The sequence below is a fragment of the Diceros bicornis genome, chromosome 3 (genome assembly GCF_020826845.1).
Source record: "Diceros bicornis minor isolate mBicDic1 chromosome 3, mDicBic1.mat.cur, whole genome shotgun sequence".
NCBI classification, from domain to species: Eukaryota; Metazoa; Chordata; class Mammalia; order Perissodactyla; family Rhinocerotidae; genus Diceros; species Diceros bicornis.
Window position 1 is genome coordinate 97116262 of NC_080742.1, and position 19460 is coordinate 97135721.

Consider the following 19460-nt stretch of genomic DNA (forward strand, 5'->3'; position numbering starts at 1 on the left):
AAGGCGTCTGGCTTATTGTGCTTAACATAATACCCTCAAGGTCCATCCATGTTGTTGTGAATGGGACAATTTGTCTTTTTTTATGGTGGAGTAGTATTCCTTGTATATATACACCACATCTTCTTTATCCAGTCATCAGTCAATGGGCACTTGGGTTGCTTCCACTTTCTGGCTATAGTGAATAATGCTGCAATGAACATAGGGGTGCATAAGCCTCTTTGAAGAGTTGATTTAAAGTTCTTTGGATAAATACCCAGTAGTGGGATAGCTGGGTCATACAGTATTTCTATTTTTAATTGTTTGAGACATCTGCATACTGTTTTCCATAGTGGCTGTACCAGTCTGCATTCCCAAGAGCAGTGTATGGAGGTTCCCTTTTCTCCATGACCTCTCCAACATTTATTCTTTTTTCTCTTGGTGAGTATAGCCATTCTAATGGGTGTAAGGTGATATCTTAGGGTAGTTTTGATTTGCATATCCCTGATGATTAGTGATAATGAACATCTTTTCATGTGCCTATTGGTCATCTGCATATCTTCTTTGGATAAATGTCTGCTCATATCCTCTGCCCATTTTTTGATCAGGGTGTTTGTTTTTTTGTTGTTCAATTGCGTGAATTTTTTATATATTATGTAGATTAACCCATTGTTGGATATATGATTTGCAAATATTTTCTCCTAGTTGGTGGGTTGTCTTTTCGTTTTGATCCTGGTTTCCTTTGCCTTGCAGAAGCTCTTTAGTCTGATGAAGTCCCATTTGTTTATTTTTTCTTTTGTTTCCTTTGTCCAAATACACACGGTATTTGAAAAGATCCTTCTAAGACTGATGTCAGAGTGTACTGCCTATATTTTCTTCCAGTTTTATGGTTTCAGGTCTTACCTTCAAGTCTTTGATCCATTTTGAGTTAATTTTTGTGTATTGTGAAAGACAATGGTCTACTTTTATTCTTTTGCATGTGGCTGTCCAGTTTTCCCAACACCATTTATTGAAGAGACTTTCCTTTCTCCACTGTATGTTGTTAGCTCCTTTGTTGAAGATTAGCTGTCAGTAGATGTGTGGTTTTATTTCTGGGCTTTCAATTCTGTTCCATTGATCTGTGTGTCTGTTTTTGTACCAGTACCATGCTGTTTTGATTACTATAGCTTTGTAGTATATTCTGAAGTCAGGGATTGTGATGCCTCCAGCTTTGTTCTTTTTTCTCAGGATTGCTTTAGCTATTTGGGGTCTTTTGTTGCCCCATATGAATTTTAGGATTCTTTGTCCTATTTCCGTGAATAATGTCATTGGGATTCTGATTGGGATTGCACTGAATCTGTAGATTGCTTTAGGTAGTATGCATATTTTAACTACATTTATTCTTCCAAACCATGTGCATGGAATATCTTTCCATTTCTTTACGTCATCATCCATTTCTTTCAATAATGTCATAGTTTTCATTGTATAGGTCTTTCACCTCCTAGGTTAAATTTATTCCTAGATATTTTATCCTTTTTGTTGTGATTGTAAATGGGATTGTATTCTTAAGTTTTCTTTCTCTTAGATGGTTATTAGCATATAGAAATGCAACTGATTTTTGTAAGTTGATTTTGTACTCTGCAACTTTGCTGTAGTTGTTGACTACTTCTAATAGTTTTCCAATCGATCTATACCCACTCTTAATTGACAGAATCTAGAAGTAAAATACCTCAAGAAACTTAGATCTTTGCAGAGAAACAGGCATCAGTGATGCCTTCTAGTAAATGACTTGAGTGATCCTCATAAGATGCCAAGGCAGAAACTTAAAGAAAGCTGCTGATCAAGCACTGGGGCCATGTTTTTTTGTGTGTTTGGGAAATGGTGGCAAATGGGACAGGACACAGTCACTGATTCCCCACCAGGCACCAAGCAAGCCCACAAGGGGATCCTGGATAGGGGCCAGATGAAGGCTGATTTAAAAAACCCAAAAGAAAAGAGGGGGTAAAGATGGGAGGAGGGCAGAGGAAGTAAGAGGAAAACAAATCAAGCATGAACCTGCAATCCCAAATTTCCAACCGCACAAAGAACACTATTACTAAGAAAAAAAAAAGCCATCAAAATAATTGAAACAGGTGAAATTAATTTTATAAAAGTGTGCCAAAGACTTGAACAAAATACGTTGAGTTTCCAAAGATTATCGAAGGCATCACTTCTACTTTTAAAAACTTATGAAAAAACAGACGAAACACAATCAAGTGAATATGAAAAAACTGTTTCATGAACATTCTAATAGAAAAATAGAAAAAAAACCTAAGTAACATCTTTTGAAATAAGTTCCTACTATTTGACATAAAATGTAGATCAGCAGTCATTTCAGATGAATAATGGGGTAATTGTGGTAATCTCCACAGCGCAAAAAGAACAAGTATTCACCACATAATAACCATCTTTTCCCATTTCTAGGACTCCATTTATTCCAAGACACATCATCTGTTAATGGCAGCTTTGGGGGACAGGGGTTGATGACAGTACACAAGCAAGTTAAAATTACAATACACTCTGGCTTCGGAAACATTAAAACATGAGAAAACAAGCATCACAAAATGAAGGGAAATGTAATAATTAGCAGAAATAGGATAGTGGGTAAAGGTTCAGGATTTGAACTCAGATTATGTCGTGAATCCCAGCTGTGTCTTTGGAGAAGCTAACCCCTCTGTGCCTCGGAATCCTGACGCATGCGGTGACTAAGCGAAATCATAAATATAAAGCACAGCACCTGGCACCTATCACCTGTTCAATAAATGGTTATTAAATTCTAGTACAGCATTCCAAAGTCAATAAAGCTTTCCGCAAATTACGATCAACACAGTACACTTTGAGTCCACACACACTGACTGAAATCCTATTCCATGAGTAACTCTGAAAAAGATGTCAGTACAAGATACCTGATTGCCATCTACAAGGACCCAGTAATCTTAACAGGGAGAAAGACAGTCACATGAAAAGTCAACCACCTCCCAACCAAGAATTTGAAAGTGTTTTTTTTAAAAAAAAAAAAAAAACAAGCCAAAAATTTTCCACTTTATCCTGTAATAAAACCCACCGGAGGGTTTCCAGTCAGGAGAGGGACATGAGAAGATGAAACATCTGGAAGATCAGGATGAAATTCTGAAAAATGGACTAGAAATGAAAACGGGGCATTTTAACCTGCTTCAAAATAGGTGTTTACTACAAACCCCAAAGAGAAAAAATTGGAAAAATTAAACTGTAAGGGAAAAAAACTCAGAAAATTTTAAGAACATGTATGTACTGGTTTTCAAGACTTAGCAGGAGTCTGTAGTAATCAACATAGTGTGGTATTCGCATAAGGGCAGACATATAGATTATTTCTCTTTTGCTTTTTTTTTTTGTGAGGAAGACCAGCCCTGAGCTAACATCCGATGCCAATCCTCTTCTTTTTGCTGAGGAAGATTCGCCCTGGGCTAACATCCGTGCCCATCCTCCTCTACTTTATATGGGACGCCACCAGAGCATGGCCTGACAAGAGGTGCGTTGGTGCACGTGCGGGATCTGAACCGAGGCCGTCGAAGCGGAGCGTGTGCACTTAACCGCTGTGTCACCAGGCTGGCCTCCAGACATATAGATTAACGGAACAAAATATAGACTCCAGAAATAGACCTATACATATATATGATCAACTGATTTCCAATAAAGGTGCAAAGGCAATTCAAGGGAGAAAGGATAGTCTTTTTCAACAAATGCTTTCAACAAATGCTTTTTCAACAAATTGCTGAAACAATTGGATATGAATATTAAAAAAAAAGAGAATTTGGGCCGGCCCTGTGGCTTGGTGGTTAAGTGCACGCGCTGCGATGCTGGTGGCCCAGGTTCGGATCCCGGGTGCGCATCGAGGCACCACTTCTCCGTCCATCCTGAGGCTGAGTCCCACATACAGCAACTACAAGGATGTGCAGCTATGACATACAACTATCTACTGGGGCTTTGGGGGGAAAAAATAAAATAAATAAAATCTTTAAAAAAAAAAAAAAAAAAAAAAAGAGAATTTGACCACATCTTATGTGCACTCCATAACAAAGTACAGGATCAAAAATGGATCACATGGGCTGGCCTGGTGGCGTAGTGGTTAAGTTCATGTACTCAGCTTCAGCGGCCTGGGGTTCACGGGTTCAGATCCCGGGCACAGACCTATGTACCGCTTAGCAAGCCATGCTTTGACAGGCATCCCACATATAAAATAGAGTAAGATGGGCACAGATGTTAGCTCAGGGCCAATCTTCCTCAGCAAAAAGAGAAGGATTAGCAACAGATGTTAGCTCAGGGCTAATCTTCCTCACCAAAAAAAAAAAAAAAAAAAAATCATAGACCAAAACGTAAAATCGTTTTAAACTATGAAACTTCCAGAAGAAAACATAGAAAATCTTTGTGACCTTGAGTTAGGGAAAATTTCTTAGGTATAACACCAAAAGCACAATCCATAAAGGAAAAAAAGTGATATATTGGACTTCATCAAAATTAAAAACTGCTCTGCAAAAGATTCTTAAGGAAACGAAAAGGCAAGTTACAGAGACGTGGAGAAAATATGTGCAAACACAGTGTCTGACAAAGGACATGTATCCTGGATATATAACAAACTCAAAATGTAACGAGAAAACAAATAACCCAATTGAGAAAATGAGAAAAAGACTTAAACACTTTAACAAAGAAAATATTCAGAGACAAGCACATGAAACGATGCTTATTCATTAGGGAAATGCAAATAAAATCACAATGAGATATACGTAATTAAAATGGCTACAATAAAAAATACTGACAACACCAGTACTGGAGAGGATGTGGAGCAACTGATACTCTCATCCATGTTCAGTGGGCATGCAAAATGGAACAGCTACTTTGGAAAACAAGTCTCTCAAAAATTAAACATATACTTAATATATGACCCAGCAATCTCATTACTAGGTATTCATCCAAGAGAAATGAAAATATAGTCACACAAAAACTTGCATGCATATATATATAGCGGCTTAATTCATAATTGCCCCAAAGTGGAAACAAGCCAAACTTCAACAAGTGACTCAATAAACAAATTATGTTAAATTCACACAAAGGAATACTACTCAGCAATAAAAAGGAATAACTACTGATACATACCACAACACGGATAAATTTCAAAAGTGTTATGCTAAGTGAGGTAGCCAGATACAAAAAACTACATAACGTATGATTCCATTTATATAACATTCTAGAAAAGACAAAACTATAGGGACATAGAAGGGGGGTAAGGGCTGACTACACAGGGGCACAAAGGCATTTCTGACATTGATGGAACTATTCTATGTGCTGAAGGTGGTTGTGGTTACATGACTGTATGTGTTTGTCAAAACTCACTGAGCCATATACCAAAAAGGATATATTTTACTCTATGTAAATTATACCTCTAGTTAAAAAACAAGAATCTTGACCTTTACCTCATATACAAAAACTAGAAATGGATCATAGATCTAAACTTTAGAGCTAAAATTACAAAACTTGGAGGAGAAAACATGAGAATCTTCACAATCTTCAGGTAGGCAAAGATTCCTTACGTGATAAAAAATGAATAAACCATAAACAAAAAAACTGATACAGAACTGTTATTCAGAGTATATAACTCAACAAGAACCCAATAACATAGGCAAAAGACATGAACAGACACTCCACAAAAGCTATACAAGGGGCTGGCCCTGTGGTGTAGCAGTTGAGTCCGGCACGCTTCGCTTCGGTGGCCTGGGTTCACGGGTTCAGATCCTGGGTGCGGACCTACACCACCCGTCAGCCATGATGAGGTGGTGACCCACATACAAAACAGAGGAAGACTGGGACAGATGTTAGTCAGGGTGAATCTTCCTTACCAAAAAAAAAAGTATATAAAAGGGGAAGACAAGACACTATTTTTTAGTAAGTAGACTAGGATGGTGATTATTAGCTATGTGACTGTAGGCAGTTTTCCTGAACCCATTTCTTCCCTTGTAAAATGGAGATAACAGTATCTACCTTATAGGTGGCTGTGAGGGTTAAAGGAAAATACATGTAGAATATCTTGTATGTAAAAAGCCCTCATAAATGTCATTATTATTAGTTACTACTATTAGTAACTGCTCTTCAGACAAAAATAATCAGCTTAGCAGAAAAATACATTCTAATAATTACATGTAATAAATTAACCTGAAATCTAAGAAAATGGCAGAGCAACAACTACTCCAGCTAAAGCCTCTAAATAACATCATAAAAAATCAATAAATAGAAAAGTGCACACACACTCCAGTAAAGCAGAAAATTACTGACTGTTTCAGTTATCCATTGCTGATAACAAACCACTTCAAAACTTAGTGGCTGAAACCAACAGCCATTTCATCTGTTCGCAACTCTACAATCAAGGCTAGGCCCAGCTGGGTCCTCTGCTGCCCCTGTCGTCACTCCTTGGCTGCCTCCGCCGGTGGTGGCTGGGGGCTAGACTCAGTGGGGACAGCTGGACCTTCTCTCTTCCCATGTGTGCTTTCCTAAGGTCTCTCCCACATGTTACTCGAGGCTCCAGAGAACACAAAAGCAGAAGCTGCTGACTTTTTGAGGCATAAAGCCTGGCACTGGCACGTCACCATCTCTGCAGCATTCTGCTGTTCACGAGTGCCACAGGGCCAGGGCATGACTGCCACGATGGTGCTTCTCTGGGAGCTACCAATAGAACAGACATCAATAAAACAGACCAGGTCTGCAAACAGCAGAAAGACTGTGGAATCATCTGTGGTTGTAAGTGGATTGCAACCTGAATATACCACTGTTAAAAGGGCTAGAACAACAACCAACGGGATGAAGGTTTAACAATGTGTTCCTTACATGATACACAACGCCAATTACAGGCTTACTAAAGTACTGCACCCATTTTTGTAAAAAATGTGTAGTTCTGTCAACAGTAGCATTAGTTGTTGCTTTTTTGAGGGGCAGGGTCATATGTATATATATCAGGGTCACCATGGAAGCCTTTTGAAAAAATACACTTACCTCACCATTCTCATTTTTAAAGGGGCACATAAGGAGTTCCTGTGTGTTCTGTAAAAGCGCTCGCTGTGATTCTGCTATGCATACTCATCCCCACATCTCCCTCATACAGAGTCAGATGAGGGCATGATGCAGAGAATCCACATTTTAATTATTCACTAGCACCTACAAGTGAGATACTGTTTTTAAGGGTTTACAAAACATTTTCACATGAATTATCTCACTTGTTCCTATGAGTTAAGCAGGGCTGACATCATCTTAGTCTTTCTCACACCCCTTTCCTAATTTTTTAAAATAGACGCTAGGAGAGAAAATAATTAAGCTGTAATTATTATTATGACAAAGACAAGACAGAAAATAACCAAGTAAAACTAGTTCATAAAATTATTACTCAAATACTTACTGGGTGCTTACTATTGCTAAGTATGCTACCAGATATATTCCACTGAGGAGAATACAAGAAGTAAGTTTATATTACAATAAGAAGCTTTGAGTTACAGAAATGAAGAATTTTATTAACTGTCAGGTTATTAAACTAAGAGAAAAAAAAAAGTGCTGCCAAGAAAGGCAAGGGAACTGGCCTAAAAATTCCTAAAGATTTTAAAAAATAGGATATTCATTTCTATAGGATGATTTAGAGAGCTGGATGGCAAGGGGACAGACCCGATAACCTGCAGGAAATTACTGTTTGGCAACAATGAAGAATGAATTTTGGCAGATTTGTGGCCCAAACTGGGGAGAAGTCTGCGTGTCAGGGTGGGAAAGAGCTAGAGAAAAGCAAATAAGAGATAAATTCACAAATTATAACATGACCTTTAACATATTAAAGAGCACGAAGTTTAAGACTGATCAAAACAAGTAATAACAAAAAAATAGGAAAATGAAATGAGACATGAAATACAGCATATTCATCGGTCTGTATGAATGTGTATTTATAACGATTATTCTCCAAAAGTTCTTTAAAAATCTGCACTGACCCCTTTTATGAACACCAATTCATTCCTCACTACACCTGTGCTGTCCGATAGTGCATAGCCCGTAGCTACAGGAGACAGTGAACGCTTGAAATGTGGTTAGTCCTGAGATGTGTCATACATAGTGTAAAACATACACAAGACTTTGAAAACTTAGCATGAAAAAAATGTAAAATATCAACAATATCCATTACATATTGAAATGATTTTGGACATACTGGGCTAAATGAAATATATTATTAAATTAATTTCACCTGTTTCTTTTCACTTGTTTAATGTGGCTACTGGGAAATTTAAAATTCCATATGTGGCTTACATTATATTTCTATTGGACAATGCTGCTCTATACCACAGGTTAAGGTAATAGGAACACCCTCCTTTTATAAACTTAGCTGCCTGCCAGAAAGATTTCCATGGAGGTCTAAGAAATGGAAGGTTTGTTCATTTTGTATATCGTCCAATTTTTTTAGGATAATGCTCATCCAGAAACATGGTCAGATTAAGAAAACTATTTCATAAAGCATATTTATACATTGTGGTAGCACAGTTATACAGAATGAAAAGGTCTAGAGATGGAGACCCCCATCCACCCCACCACCCTCAAGTAGGAATGATAGAAAAATCCTTGTAGTTGGACTCCAATCCTCAGCACCCCCGCCTGGCGGAGTGAGTAGTATGAGTGTGTGGGGCCAAGCAGGTCTTGCAATCTCCTTTGTTTCCAAGGCAACAGGGAAACAGCCCTGCAGTATGAGGATATGCTGGGGCATACCCACGGGCAACATGAGGACCCAGGAGCAGCATACCCTCAGAACCCCAGTTGTAGGCACAGCCACCTGTCTCTTGGACCATGGGAATGGTGCGGGTCCCTGCAGCCAGAAACCAAGGCAAGTGTGTGGATCTGGCAGGTGAAGAAATGAATCTGGTCCATCCCCAAATCCTGGTCATATTCTACCATTTCTCATTTTAACCAGTGGCACCATTATCCACTCCCAGGCATTCATGCTAACAATCTGAAGGCTATCTTTAACATCTCCCACATCACAGTCTTATCAATTCTTCCTCTAATTACATCTCAAATCTGTCTCCTCTTCATCTCGCCTGCACTACACTAGTCTGGGACACTTTGGCTGGTGAACTTCAATACATGGCTGCTCTTCCCACTTCCATTCCCTGACTGCCCCCAACCACTTCACAGAGGAGTGTAAGAGATCTTCTTGAGGACATAAAACAGGACCAGCAAACTACAGACTAGGGGACAAATTTGGCCTACAGTCTGTTTTTCTACAGCCTATGAGCTAAGAATGTTTTTTACAGTTTTAAATGGTGAAAAAAAAAATCAATATTTCATGATGTAAAAATTAGATGAAATTCAAATGTCAGCGTCCATAAATAAAGTTTTATTGGCACACAGCCACACCACTTGTTTATATACTGTCTATAGCTACTTGTGTGCTACAAAAGGCAGAAGTGCGTAGTTGCAACAGAGGGCACGTGACCTGTAAAGCCTCTGATATTTACTATCTGGCCTTTTACAGAAAGTTTGCCAATCCTGGTCTAGAAGATGATCTTATCTGTTGCTTAAAACCCTTCAGTGACTTCCCACTGTTTCTAGGGAAAAGTCTAAAACTTTCAACAGGGCATACAAGGCTGTTCTTGATGGACAGTTGGCACACAGGTAAGTCCCATGTGACCTCCTCGCCCACTCACAGCTTACTCTCCTCATTCACCTGTCCAGCCATACTGCCCTCTCTTTACACCTCCCACGTGCCAAGCTCTTTCTCATCCCCTAGGAGCTTTGCATATGCTGTTCCTTTCGACTGGAAGGCTCTGCCGTTCTTCTCGTGCTCCCTACTCTCCTTACCCTCTGCCTGGCCAACTCCAGCTTTAACGACAGTTCTTTAGGGACAATTCTCCTACCCCCACCCATACCCATAGTAGAATTAGCTCTCCCTTGGATTATTTTTCTCAAAGCATTTATCCCAACTGTATTTAAATAATTTGTGTAGGAGTTAGTTAAAGAATGCTGGCTCTGGAGCCACTGCTTAAATTCAAATCCTGGCTCAGACACTTAATATCTGTTTGATCTTGGGCAAATCATTTAATTTTTTTGTAGCTCAGTTACTTTATCTGCAAAATAGGCATAATAATAGCACCTAACTCATAGAGTTTAAGGGCGCTCCACACCAGTAAATGCTTTAAAAACTATTATTAGTTTTTAAATCAACTGTTAGTAGTAGTAGCAGCAGTAACTGTTTTCTGTGGTTCGCTCACCAGATTGAAGCTCCCTGAGGGCAGGGATCAGGATTGCCCTAGACTTTGTGACTAAACACACAGTGCCTGGCATAGAAGGGACTTAGTTTATTCAAACATTTAATGAACACCTATTTGAATAACATGTGACACTTATCCACACACACTGTTCTCTTCAACCAGTCATTTTAAAGATTTTATTTATTTATTTTTCCCCCCAAAGCCCCAGCAGATAGTTGTATGTCATAGCTGCACATCCTTCTAGTTGCTGTATGTGGGACGGGGCCTCAGCATGGCCGGAGAAGCGGTGCGTCGGTGCACGCCCGGGATCCGAACCCGGGCCGCCAGCAGCGGAGCGCGTGCACTTAACCGCTAAGCCACCGGGCCGGCCCCAACCAGTCATTTTAGCAATTCAACCCTTTGGGGGACTGAAATCCTCTGGACAGCTAATAAAAACTCCGAACTCTTTCCCCAGAAAATTTGCACACAATCTCAGGGAAAGCTCATGAACTCTAAGTCAAGAACCACTACCCTGAGTTGGCAACACTCCTCAACATGTGACATCCAGAACTGAAGAAAACGCTCTACCTGTGGTTCAGAGTTTGACTGGTTCACAATAAGAACATGGTCAACTTAAATGCTCAGAAAATTAATCCAGGTCTCTCAACCTGTATGCACACAGATTTTTTTTCTGAAATGTAAAGATAAGACTTTACATTTGTGGCTTGCATTTTTGTGGTTCTTCTTTCCTCCAGGAGCAACCTCAGTGATGTTCTGGTCTGAATTCTTTGCATAGCTGTCTTATCTCAGTGTCAGGCACTCCTGCCCCCTGGTGTACTCAAGGCCATACAAGCCAGGTCAGAAATTCACCATGCTACATGTAGTTATTTCCTAGCAGACGGATTGGAAATTCCATAGTGTTTTCCCACTTTCACTCCCACCATCGAGTGTCATATTTTACCTTGGTGTGTCCACTTTGCGAAGGACATTTTGAACCCTCCTCCACCTTGATATTAGCCACCATGGTTGAATTTTGCCATTTATGTTTTTAGTCAGTCATTCCAATAAGTCACGATCAAGAATAAAGAGAATCTATATTTCAAAATATTCTCCTTAAAATAAATTTCAAACATGATTTAGATTTGAAAACCAGAAAAATATCAGCCAGATGCATTTATATTTAAGACATATGACTCTTAGAAAAGCATTTTCATTTCATAAAACTATATTATAACTGTAAAAGCCAGTATTTTCATCTCCATGTTCACAAACTATTTACCATGCCATCGTGGAGTTACCATTCAACTTTTAATCTTGCAAAAAGCAAGATCACATATCTCGTTACAATACCAATTTCTGTTTCAAAAGTCCCTGAGAAGTCTTTCTGCAAGCAAGTAAGCACAACAAAAAGAAAAATGGAGGAGGGGGAGCAGGAGGTAAGGGGGATCTCAATTACATTCCCCTTACAACACCAGATACCAGCCAACCAAGGATGTGGAGGAGTTAATTGTACCAGGATCCTTAAACCACCCTGCTTTCTTTCACCTGCCCACAGAGCGCAAGACAAGTTTTCTAGCACTACTGTTCTAAACAAATACCAATTTAGATTTCAACTTCTGATGTCCTACGTGGAACTCTTTTTTCTCAGAAGCCCAATATATACATTTAAGAACATTAAAATACTAAAATAGTATTCCAGAACCTTTGTGTTTGAGATATTAAGTTATATTTCTAAATTAATCACGCAATTCACGTTAAAGGCACCTACCAGTTTGCATTCTAACAGTTATCCCTTTCACACAGTGAGTACTCGCTCAACTGTTAAGACTTAATTTGGTACTTTGTAATAAACTAGAACTAAGAATAAAGGATTCTCTCAGGTGTGATCACTAAAGATTTCATAACATTTTAACCTGAACAATCCTGCCCCAAGGTCAGCTCTGATTTACTGAAATAACTAAGTACAATCCACTCATAGACAATATTATAAAGTTATTCTAGACCCTAAACTAAGGAAAGTGCTGTATATTTTTGAATTCATAATCTCTGGTAGAGATGGCTGTTTCTCATTATGTAATAATGTAATAAAGTTGGTTTTTATTTATGTAACCCCCACCTTCATCCTGATACTTGTACGTGAAAACCATGTTATTAGCATACAGGTCCTGGTATGCTGCCACTCTTGGCAATTTTCACTAATCTTTGTGAGCCTCGTTATTACCAAGTCAAAAAACAATTCACCCCATATGGCACCACAATCAGAGGCGAAGTCAATTGGCATTTCGATATCCTACCTCTCCCTGCTTTAGTAACTCACTGCTTACTACTCAGAAGGAATGATTCCCTACTGTTCCTGCAAGGCCCTGCGTAATCCAGCTCCTGACCACCTTTCCAATTTCACTTCCTACTCCCAGCTCATTATGTTCTAGCCACCCCCGCTTCCTTCCATTCTCAAGCATGCCAAGTTCTTTCCTGCCTCACCATCCTTGTCTCTTACAATGTTACAGGGCCTCTCCTGGAAGGCTCCTCTAAGACTGCGGTAACCACATCCCCTTGAACAGCATCTAGGATGCAGCCACTCTGGACTCAATTTTGCACAAAAGCAAGCAGCAGTCTAGCAAGATTCTGCATACCATAGTTCAATGGTTCTCAAAGTGTAGGCTGTGAAACTCTGGGGGTCCCTTAAGACCTTTTCAGGGGGGTTCATGAGGTCAAAACTATTTTCATAACAATACTAAGATATTATTTGCTTTTTTCACCACGTTCATATCAGCACTAATTTGCAAAAGCAATAGTAGGTAAAACTACTGGCTTGGTACCTCTTAGCATGAATCAAGATGGTGGTTACAAACTGTAGTGAAAAGTCATTGTATTATTCACTACCATGCACTCACAGTAAAAAAAAGAAAAGCCATTTTCATTTAACAGTAGGAGTACTTGAGTACTGCAGTACTTGAGTAAAGCAGTACTTGAAGCAGTAACAATTATTAATTGTATTAAATCTGACCCTTAAGTACGTCTTTTTAATATTCCACCTGACAAAATGGGATGGATGCATATGGAAGTAGGATGATTGGCTTGAGGAACAGCACTTGTGCAACTGTTTGGGAAGTGATCTGAAATAACACTTTTATCATGGAACACCATTTTTACTTGCAAGAATGACCAACAAACTATCATTATTTCAAATGTGGGTATCTGGCAGACATTTTCTTGGAAATGAAACTGTCACTTCAAGAAAAACTAGTAGCACTTTCCCAATGATCACATTCAAACTCTGAAGAGAAAATTAAAACTTGGGAAAACTTGCATTACTTATGGAGAGCTTAACAGCTTCCTAATATTTAAATGTTTGAGGAGATTGGTGGTGATATTAAAAATTTTGATTTTAAAAAGGTATTTATATATAGAAACGTCAAAATGTGGAAGAATCTGTGTAATAGTGAACCAATACGTATTTTCCAAATGACCAATGTATGATGTTATAAAATCAGGCATGGGTAGAAGATCCATTCAAAGTGCAAAGCAAATGAATGGAGTTATATGTAACATGGTAGAAAAAAATTCATCCACATAATTTCAGATTGCATACTACAATAACCTCTAAGAAACTACCACCTATGGAGTTTTGGTGAGTATCAAAGAATATCCACAATTATCTGAAAAAGCTATTAAAATACTCCTCCCTTTCCCAACTATGAATCCATGCAAGGCCGGATTTCCTTCATATCCGTACTTCATTAGAGTAACATATTGTAACTCAATGAATTCAGAAGCAGATATGAGAATTCAGTTGTTTTTTAAACCAGACATTTAAAGATACTTGCAAAACTACAAAACATCCTATGAAAACTCAGTTGCTTTTTTTGCAGAAATTAATAAGCTAGTCCTAAAATTCACATGGAAATGCGAGAGACTCAGAATAGCCAAAACAATCTGGAAAAGTTAGAGGACTCATACTTCCCTAATTTTGAAACTTTTTACAAAACTACAGTAATCAAGATAGCGTGATACTGGCATAAGGACCGACACAGAGATCAAAGGAATAGAGTCCGAAAATAAACCCTTACATTTATAATCACTTGGTTTTTGACACGGATGTCAAGACATTCAATGAGGAAAGAATAGGCTTTTAACAAAACATGCTGGGACAACTTGACATCTACATGCAAAAGAATGAAGCTGTACTCCCATCTCCCACCATATGCAAAAATTAACTCTAGGGGCCAGCTCGGGGGCCTACTGGTTAAGTGCGAGCGCTCAGCTTCAGAGGCCCGGGGTTCACAGGTTCGGATCCCGGGCACACCCTGACACACCGCTTGTCAAGCCATGCTGTGGCGGTGTCCCATATAAAGTAGAGGAAGATGGGCACAGATGTTAGCCCAGGGCCAGTCTACCTCAGGAAAAAGAGGAGGACTGGCATTGATGTTAGCTCAGGACTGATCTTCCTCACACACACACAAAAATTAACTCTGAATAGATCATAGACCCAAATGTAAGAGCTAAAAGTATAAAACGTTTAGAAGAAAACATGGTAGTAAATCTACATGTCCTTGGATTAGGCCATGGTTTCTTAGATATGACACCAAAAGCACAAGTGACAAAAGAGAAAATAGATAAAACGGACTTTGTCAAATTTTAAAACTTTTTGCTTCAAAGGATACCATCAAGAAATGAAAAGACAACCCACAGAATGGAAGAAATTACTTGCAAATCATATATGATACCACTTCACACCCATAAGGATGGCTAAAATCAAAAAGTACTTCAATAACAAGCATTGGTGAGGATGTGGAGAAACTGAAGCCAATTTCAACTGTTGGTAGGAATGCAAAATGGTGCAGCTACTTTTGGAAAACAGTTTGAGAGTGCCTCAAAATGTTAAACACAAAGTTACCATATGACCCAGCAATTCCACTCCTAGGAATATACCCAAGAGAAACGAAAACATATGTCTACACAAAAATTGGTACAGGAATGTTCATAACAGCATTATGCATAATAGTCAAAATGCAGAAACAACCCACATGTCCATCAATTGACAAATGTATAAATAAAATATAGTATATGAATAACAAAATACTATTTGGCAACAAAAAGGAATGAACTACTGACACATGCTACAACATGGATGAATCTTGAAAATATTTATGTTAAATGAAAGATGCCAGTCACATAAGATCATGTAAGTATGATTCCATTGATATGAAATGCCCCGAATAGGTAAATTCAGAGAAACAGAAAGCAGATTAGTGGATGCCAGGGACTGAGGTGAAGGAAGGCTAGGGAGTGCCTGCTAGTGGGTACAAGAGTTTCTTTTCAGGGTGCTGAAGGTAAGTACGGATAGATATAACCCACAAGAACATCAAAATAACATAAATGCAAGCTCTGATTATTCTCTTGTACAGAACAATGAATGACACCAAAAAAAGTGAATTTCAAGCTTTAACACAAGGTGGCCACTATAGCACTACTCCCACCCACAAGTACACAACCTCAAAATGTTACTAAGCACCTGAACATACAGTTTCACACACTGATAGATTTTATACACGGCAAACAATGTTTTATCTTTAAATTTTCAATTAAATGTCTCAGAAAAGGACAGTATAATTTAAAAATAGACAGTAAATCAGAATATAATTGGATTGTATTCTACTGGGAACAAATTTAATGACATCTTTACCTATGAAGTATCCAAATCAAAGGATGCATCTTTCTTACTACCTAAAACATTTCGACGAGGTAATAATTTGAGTTACTTTTGCCGAACTGCCTTTTACCAAATCAGAGTTGTTTCATTTTCTCCCTTACGATGGTTCACATTCCTGTGGTCTCGTCCCTCCTGTTAACCGCAGAGACTTATAACTTTGTGATTATGGTCTAATGGTAAACTAGATTATCAAAGCTCTCTGTAGAGGATTCCAGTAAGAGATGTACCAGATTTTATTTGAAGATAGTTATGCAACACTAAAATTCTGACTTGATTAAGTTGAGTTGCCTCCTGTCATGGGACTACTCATTTGTATTAGAAACAATGAATGTAAGGGAGCTGGTACATTTGGCCACCACTAAAACAATACACAGCACTCCCTGAAAGCCAGCCTGCCTTACAGGTGACGTGTCCTTAAAAGCTTAACATTGTAAATAACAGGAAAAGTACTTCCGGAAACAAGCTTTTAAATTACCTGAGAATTATGTTTTCCTCACTGGTAGTTTTATCAATGTTTAAAAAAAACCACAAAATTTGAAAGCCAAGTAGTAAAATAATCATAGTATTTAGTAGTTTTACCTGAAAGCAAATTTTTAAAATAAAATTTGTGACGTGACAAAATCAAAATAAGTATTCGCCTAGTCAAACTGGCAGAAAATATTTAATCAAGAGAACATTCTAAGAAAGGTGTGGTTTCTAGCTGAGCCTAACATGCCACAACAGCTTAGCATCACAAATTAACATAACCTAGAAACACACTCAAATATCTCTTGTACAGCACCGTTTGCAAGCAAACACATCAGTAAACTCCTACAAGTCTGAATACTGAATAATTCTCTGAAGAGTGGCTAGTACATGCAATCAGGAAATCACTCCCTTTTTTGATGCTGGCAAAACAAAATGAAACAAAAGACTCCAAGTTGTCCCGGTTCATAACAAAGGTAAATAGCTTTAAAATCAAATGCAAATATTGAGAGTAATTTAACCTCTCCAAAATACCTTTTAGTTTAATCATCCCTACACTTGAACATAAATATGGAGAAAATGGAGGCGATTAGTAACGACCTACAGAGGGCATAGGAAACAGGGACTAGAACTTACTCTGTATCCCACTGGAGGCTAATTTAGCACAGTATTTTAACAGCAGTTTAAAATGAACGTTTGTGAAGAGAAGTTTAAGGGGTGACCTGTCACATCTGGGTCTTTAGGAGGAGGATGATTAGAAGAAGATAAAACAGAATGGATTTCAACTGGACATAAGGAACTTCTTTATAAAACAGTGATAAAACAGACTTGCTTACTGAAGGCTAGAATCACCATCTCAAGAATTTCAAGGGGTAAATAAGTCAGGACCTTTGGGACATGCTCTTGAGTTGAAATCGGGTAGCCCAGGTACAGGTCACCTGTAACTGTTCTATTCAGAGACTGCGATCTTCAATTAGTGGGCACTCTGTATGTGATAGAGCTCACTCAAGAGCAGGATATGTCCAAGTCCCACTCTTCAAAACGCAGAGGAGGAAATTAAGAACAGAGCAGCAAGGGCTTGGTGATTTAGGCTGCCAATAAAGGCTGGATGCCGGGTTCCATACCGGCATTTGGGGAGTGGGCTGTTAGTGACTTTAAAAGCCTCAATTTGATGCATCGTAACTTTATGGCTGCAGCTGTTCAGGCTGTCACCAGTCCTTCCCCACGTGTACCTACGATCTGACACTGCATCACACGCGACTTACCGCTACGACTCCTGGAACCCCCATCTCTAAACAAGCGTCTCTCAGCCTTTGATTTGCCCTCTATTCTTACGATTTCCACCCCCAACCCCCCCCGGAACCGTGACGGAGATGAGAAAAGGATGAGTAAGCATGCTGTAGCTGATCTTGGTCAAAGAACACAGACCCTGGCACCGGCGGTGGAAAATGGGGGTGAGGAAGCAGAAGAGAAAGCGCAGTCGGGGGAGTTCATCCAACGCGCGGCAGGCAGCTACGAGCTTTCCTACGGCAACTATCCTTGCCGCCTCCTGCGATCACCAGACTCCAGCCCCTCGCTTTCCCCTCCTTCCCCCACCAGGGTCAAGCGGACCTTTTCCTTAGACAGTTACTCCTTAAAAAACAACACGGACAGAGAAGCGTAATTTCCCCAGGCTTCCAGGTGTCAGACAATAACGCCTCACCCGGAAGCACGGTTAAGGTCACCGGTTCCGTTTTCTCACTCGTTTTCTGGCGCCCTGTCCACTCCCGAGCCCACCAGGGACCACCCCAGTCCAGCAAGCAGGCGACTGCCGGGAACCGTTTCAAATACATGTCAACCTTTCGGCAAAAAAAAAAAAGAACAACTTTTGAATTACTTCAACAGCCTGGTTACAAGTACCTGACCCTATTTTTCCCGAAGAAAAATAGGACACCGAGACACCAGACACTTCTTTTCCTCTGCCTTTCTATTTCGGCCGCTGCCGGCACCTAGGGGCTTCCGAAGAGGGCTCTTCGGGGTCTCTGCGGTGGGAAGCTTGCCCTCAGAGGCCAAACGTCCTTTAGGTCCCTGGTTTTCTCTAACACGCTGAACTCCACCACAGAGAACCTCACAAGGTGCTGTTCCCTTTGTTAAAACCCCCGGACCTGACTGAATTCGGGGCGGAAAAGCCGCTAGCGACGACCCGCCAGCCAGCCGCGAAGAGGCGGAGACAGGTGCGGGTCCCTCGGAGGGGCCCGCGGCGGCGCCGGCAGAGCAGCAGACGCTCCGCCGCCGCCGGCCCGCACGAACCGGGACACCCGCGCGCCCGCGGCCTCCCCACACGGCCTCCCCGCCCCCGGGCCGCCCTCCGCCACCGCCTCCGCTCAAAATGGAGGTAGTGGCGGCGGCGGCGGGCGGCTGGTTACGAAACGCGCGGCCGCCACATGGCCGCGCCGGCCCCAAACTTGGCCCGGCCCGAGGCGTCCCGGCGCCCAGGAGAGGCGCGGCCCGGCGCGAGGAGGCCGCGCGGCGCCCGCCACTCACCCACAGACCGGTAGCCCAGGATCGCGATCTTCCGGGACTTGGACTGCGGCATCTTGGCGGCCTCCTCAGCCCCGGGCCAACCACATCAATCGCGGCGACGGCGCCGGCTCCTGTGCTGCGATCGGCGGCGGCCGCGCCGGGGTAGAGCGGCATCCAGGGGCGGGGCGGGCGGGCGCGGCTGCCTGGGCTCCTCGCTCGCGCGCTCAACCGCCCGGAACCGCCGCGCGGCCCCGCCCCCAAACACGCCCACGTGACCGCCCGCCGCCGCCGCCGCCGGCCCCCTGCGACCCGCGTCAGCACCGCCCTCCCCGCCGCGGCGGCCGCCCCCGCCCCCGCCCCCGGAAGGCACGCGGGGAGGCGGCGACGGCGTTTTACTGTAAAGGGAAAAAGAGGGGAGGCCGAGATGCCCCCAGAAAAGTCACGACTAAAACTCGCTGCGTCATGTCCCTCCCACCGTCTTCCGCCGCTTTTTAATTACGCCAATTCTCCCCGAGCGCTGATTGGACAGCTCCCGCCCGCCCGCGCGA

At 41.1% G+C, this 19460-nt stretch overlaps 1 protein-coding gene across 1 annotated transcript in view; it reads right to left on the minus strand.

The window, feature by feature from the left end:
- The window catches only part of RHEB (Ras homolog, mTORC1 binding), a 48060-nt gene extending 28851 nt beyond the window's left edge, over nt 1-19209 (minus strand). Inside the window, exon 1 of the mRNA XM_058533581.1 lies at nt 18934-19209. Within this exon, the coding sequence (XP_058389564.1) occupies nt 18934-18985 (52 nt within the window). The 5' untranslated portion in view covers nt 18986-19209. The remainder of the gene's footprint in view (nt 1-18933) is intronic.
- Between the last annotated feature and the right edge of the window lie 251 nt (nt 19210-19460).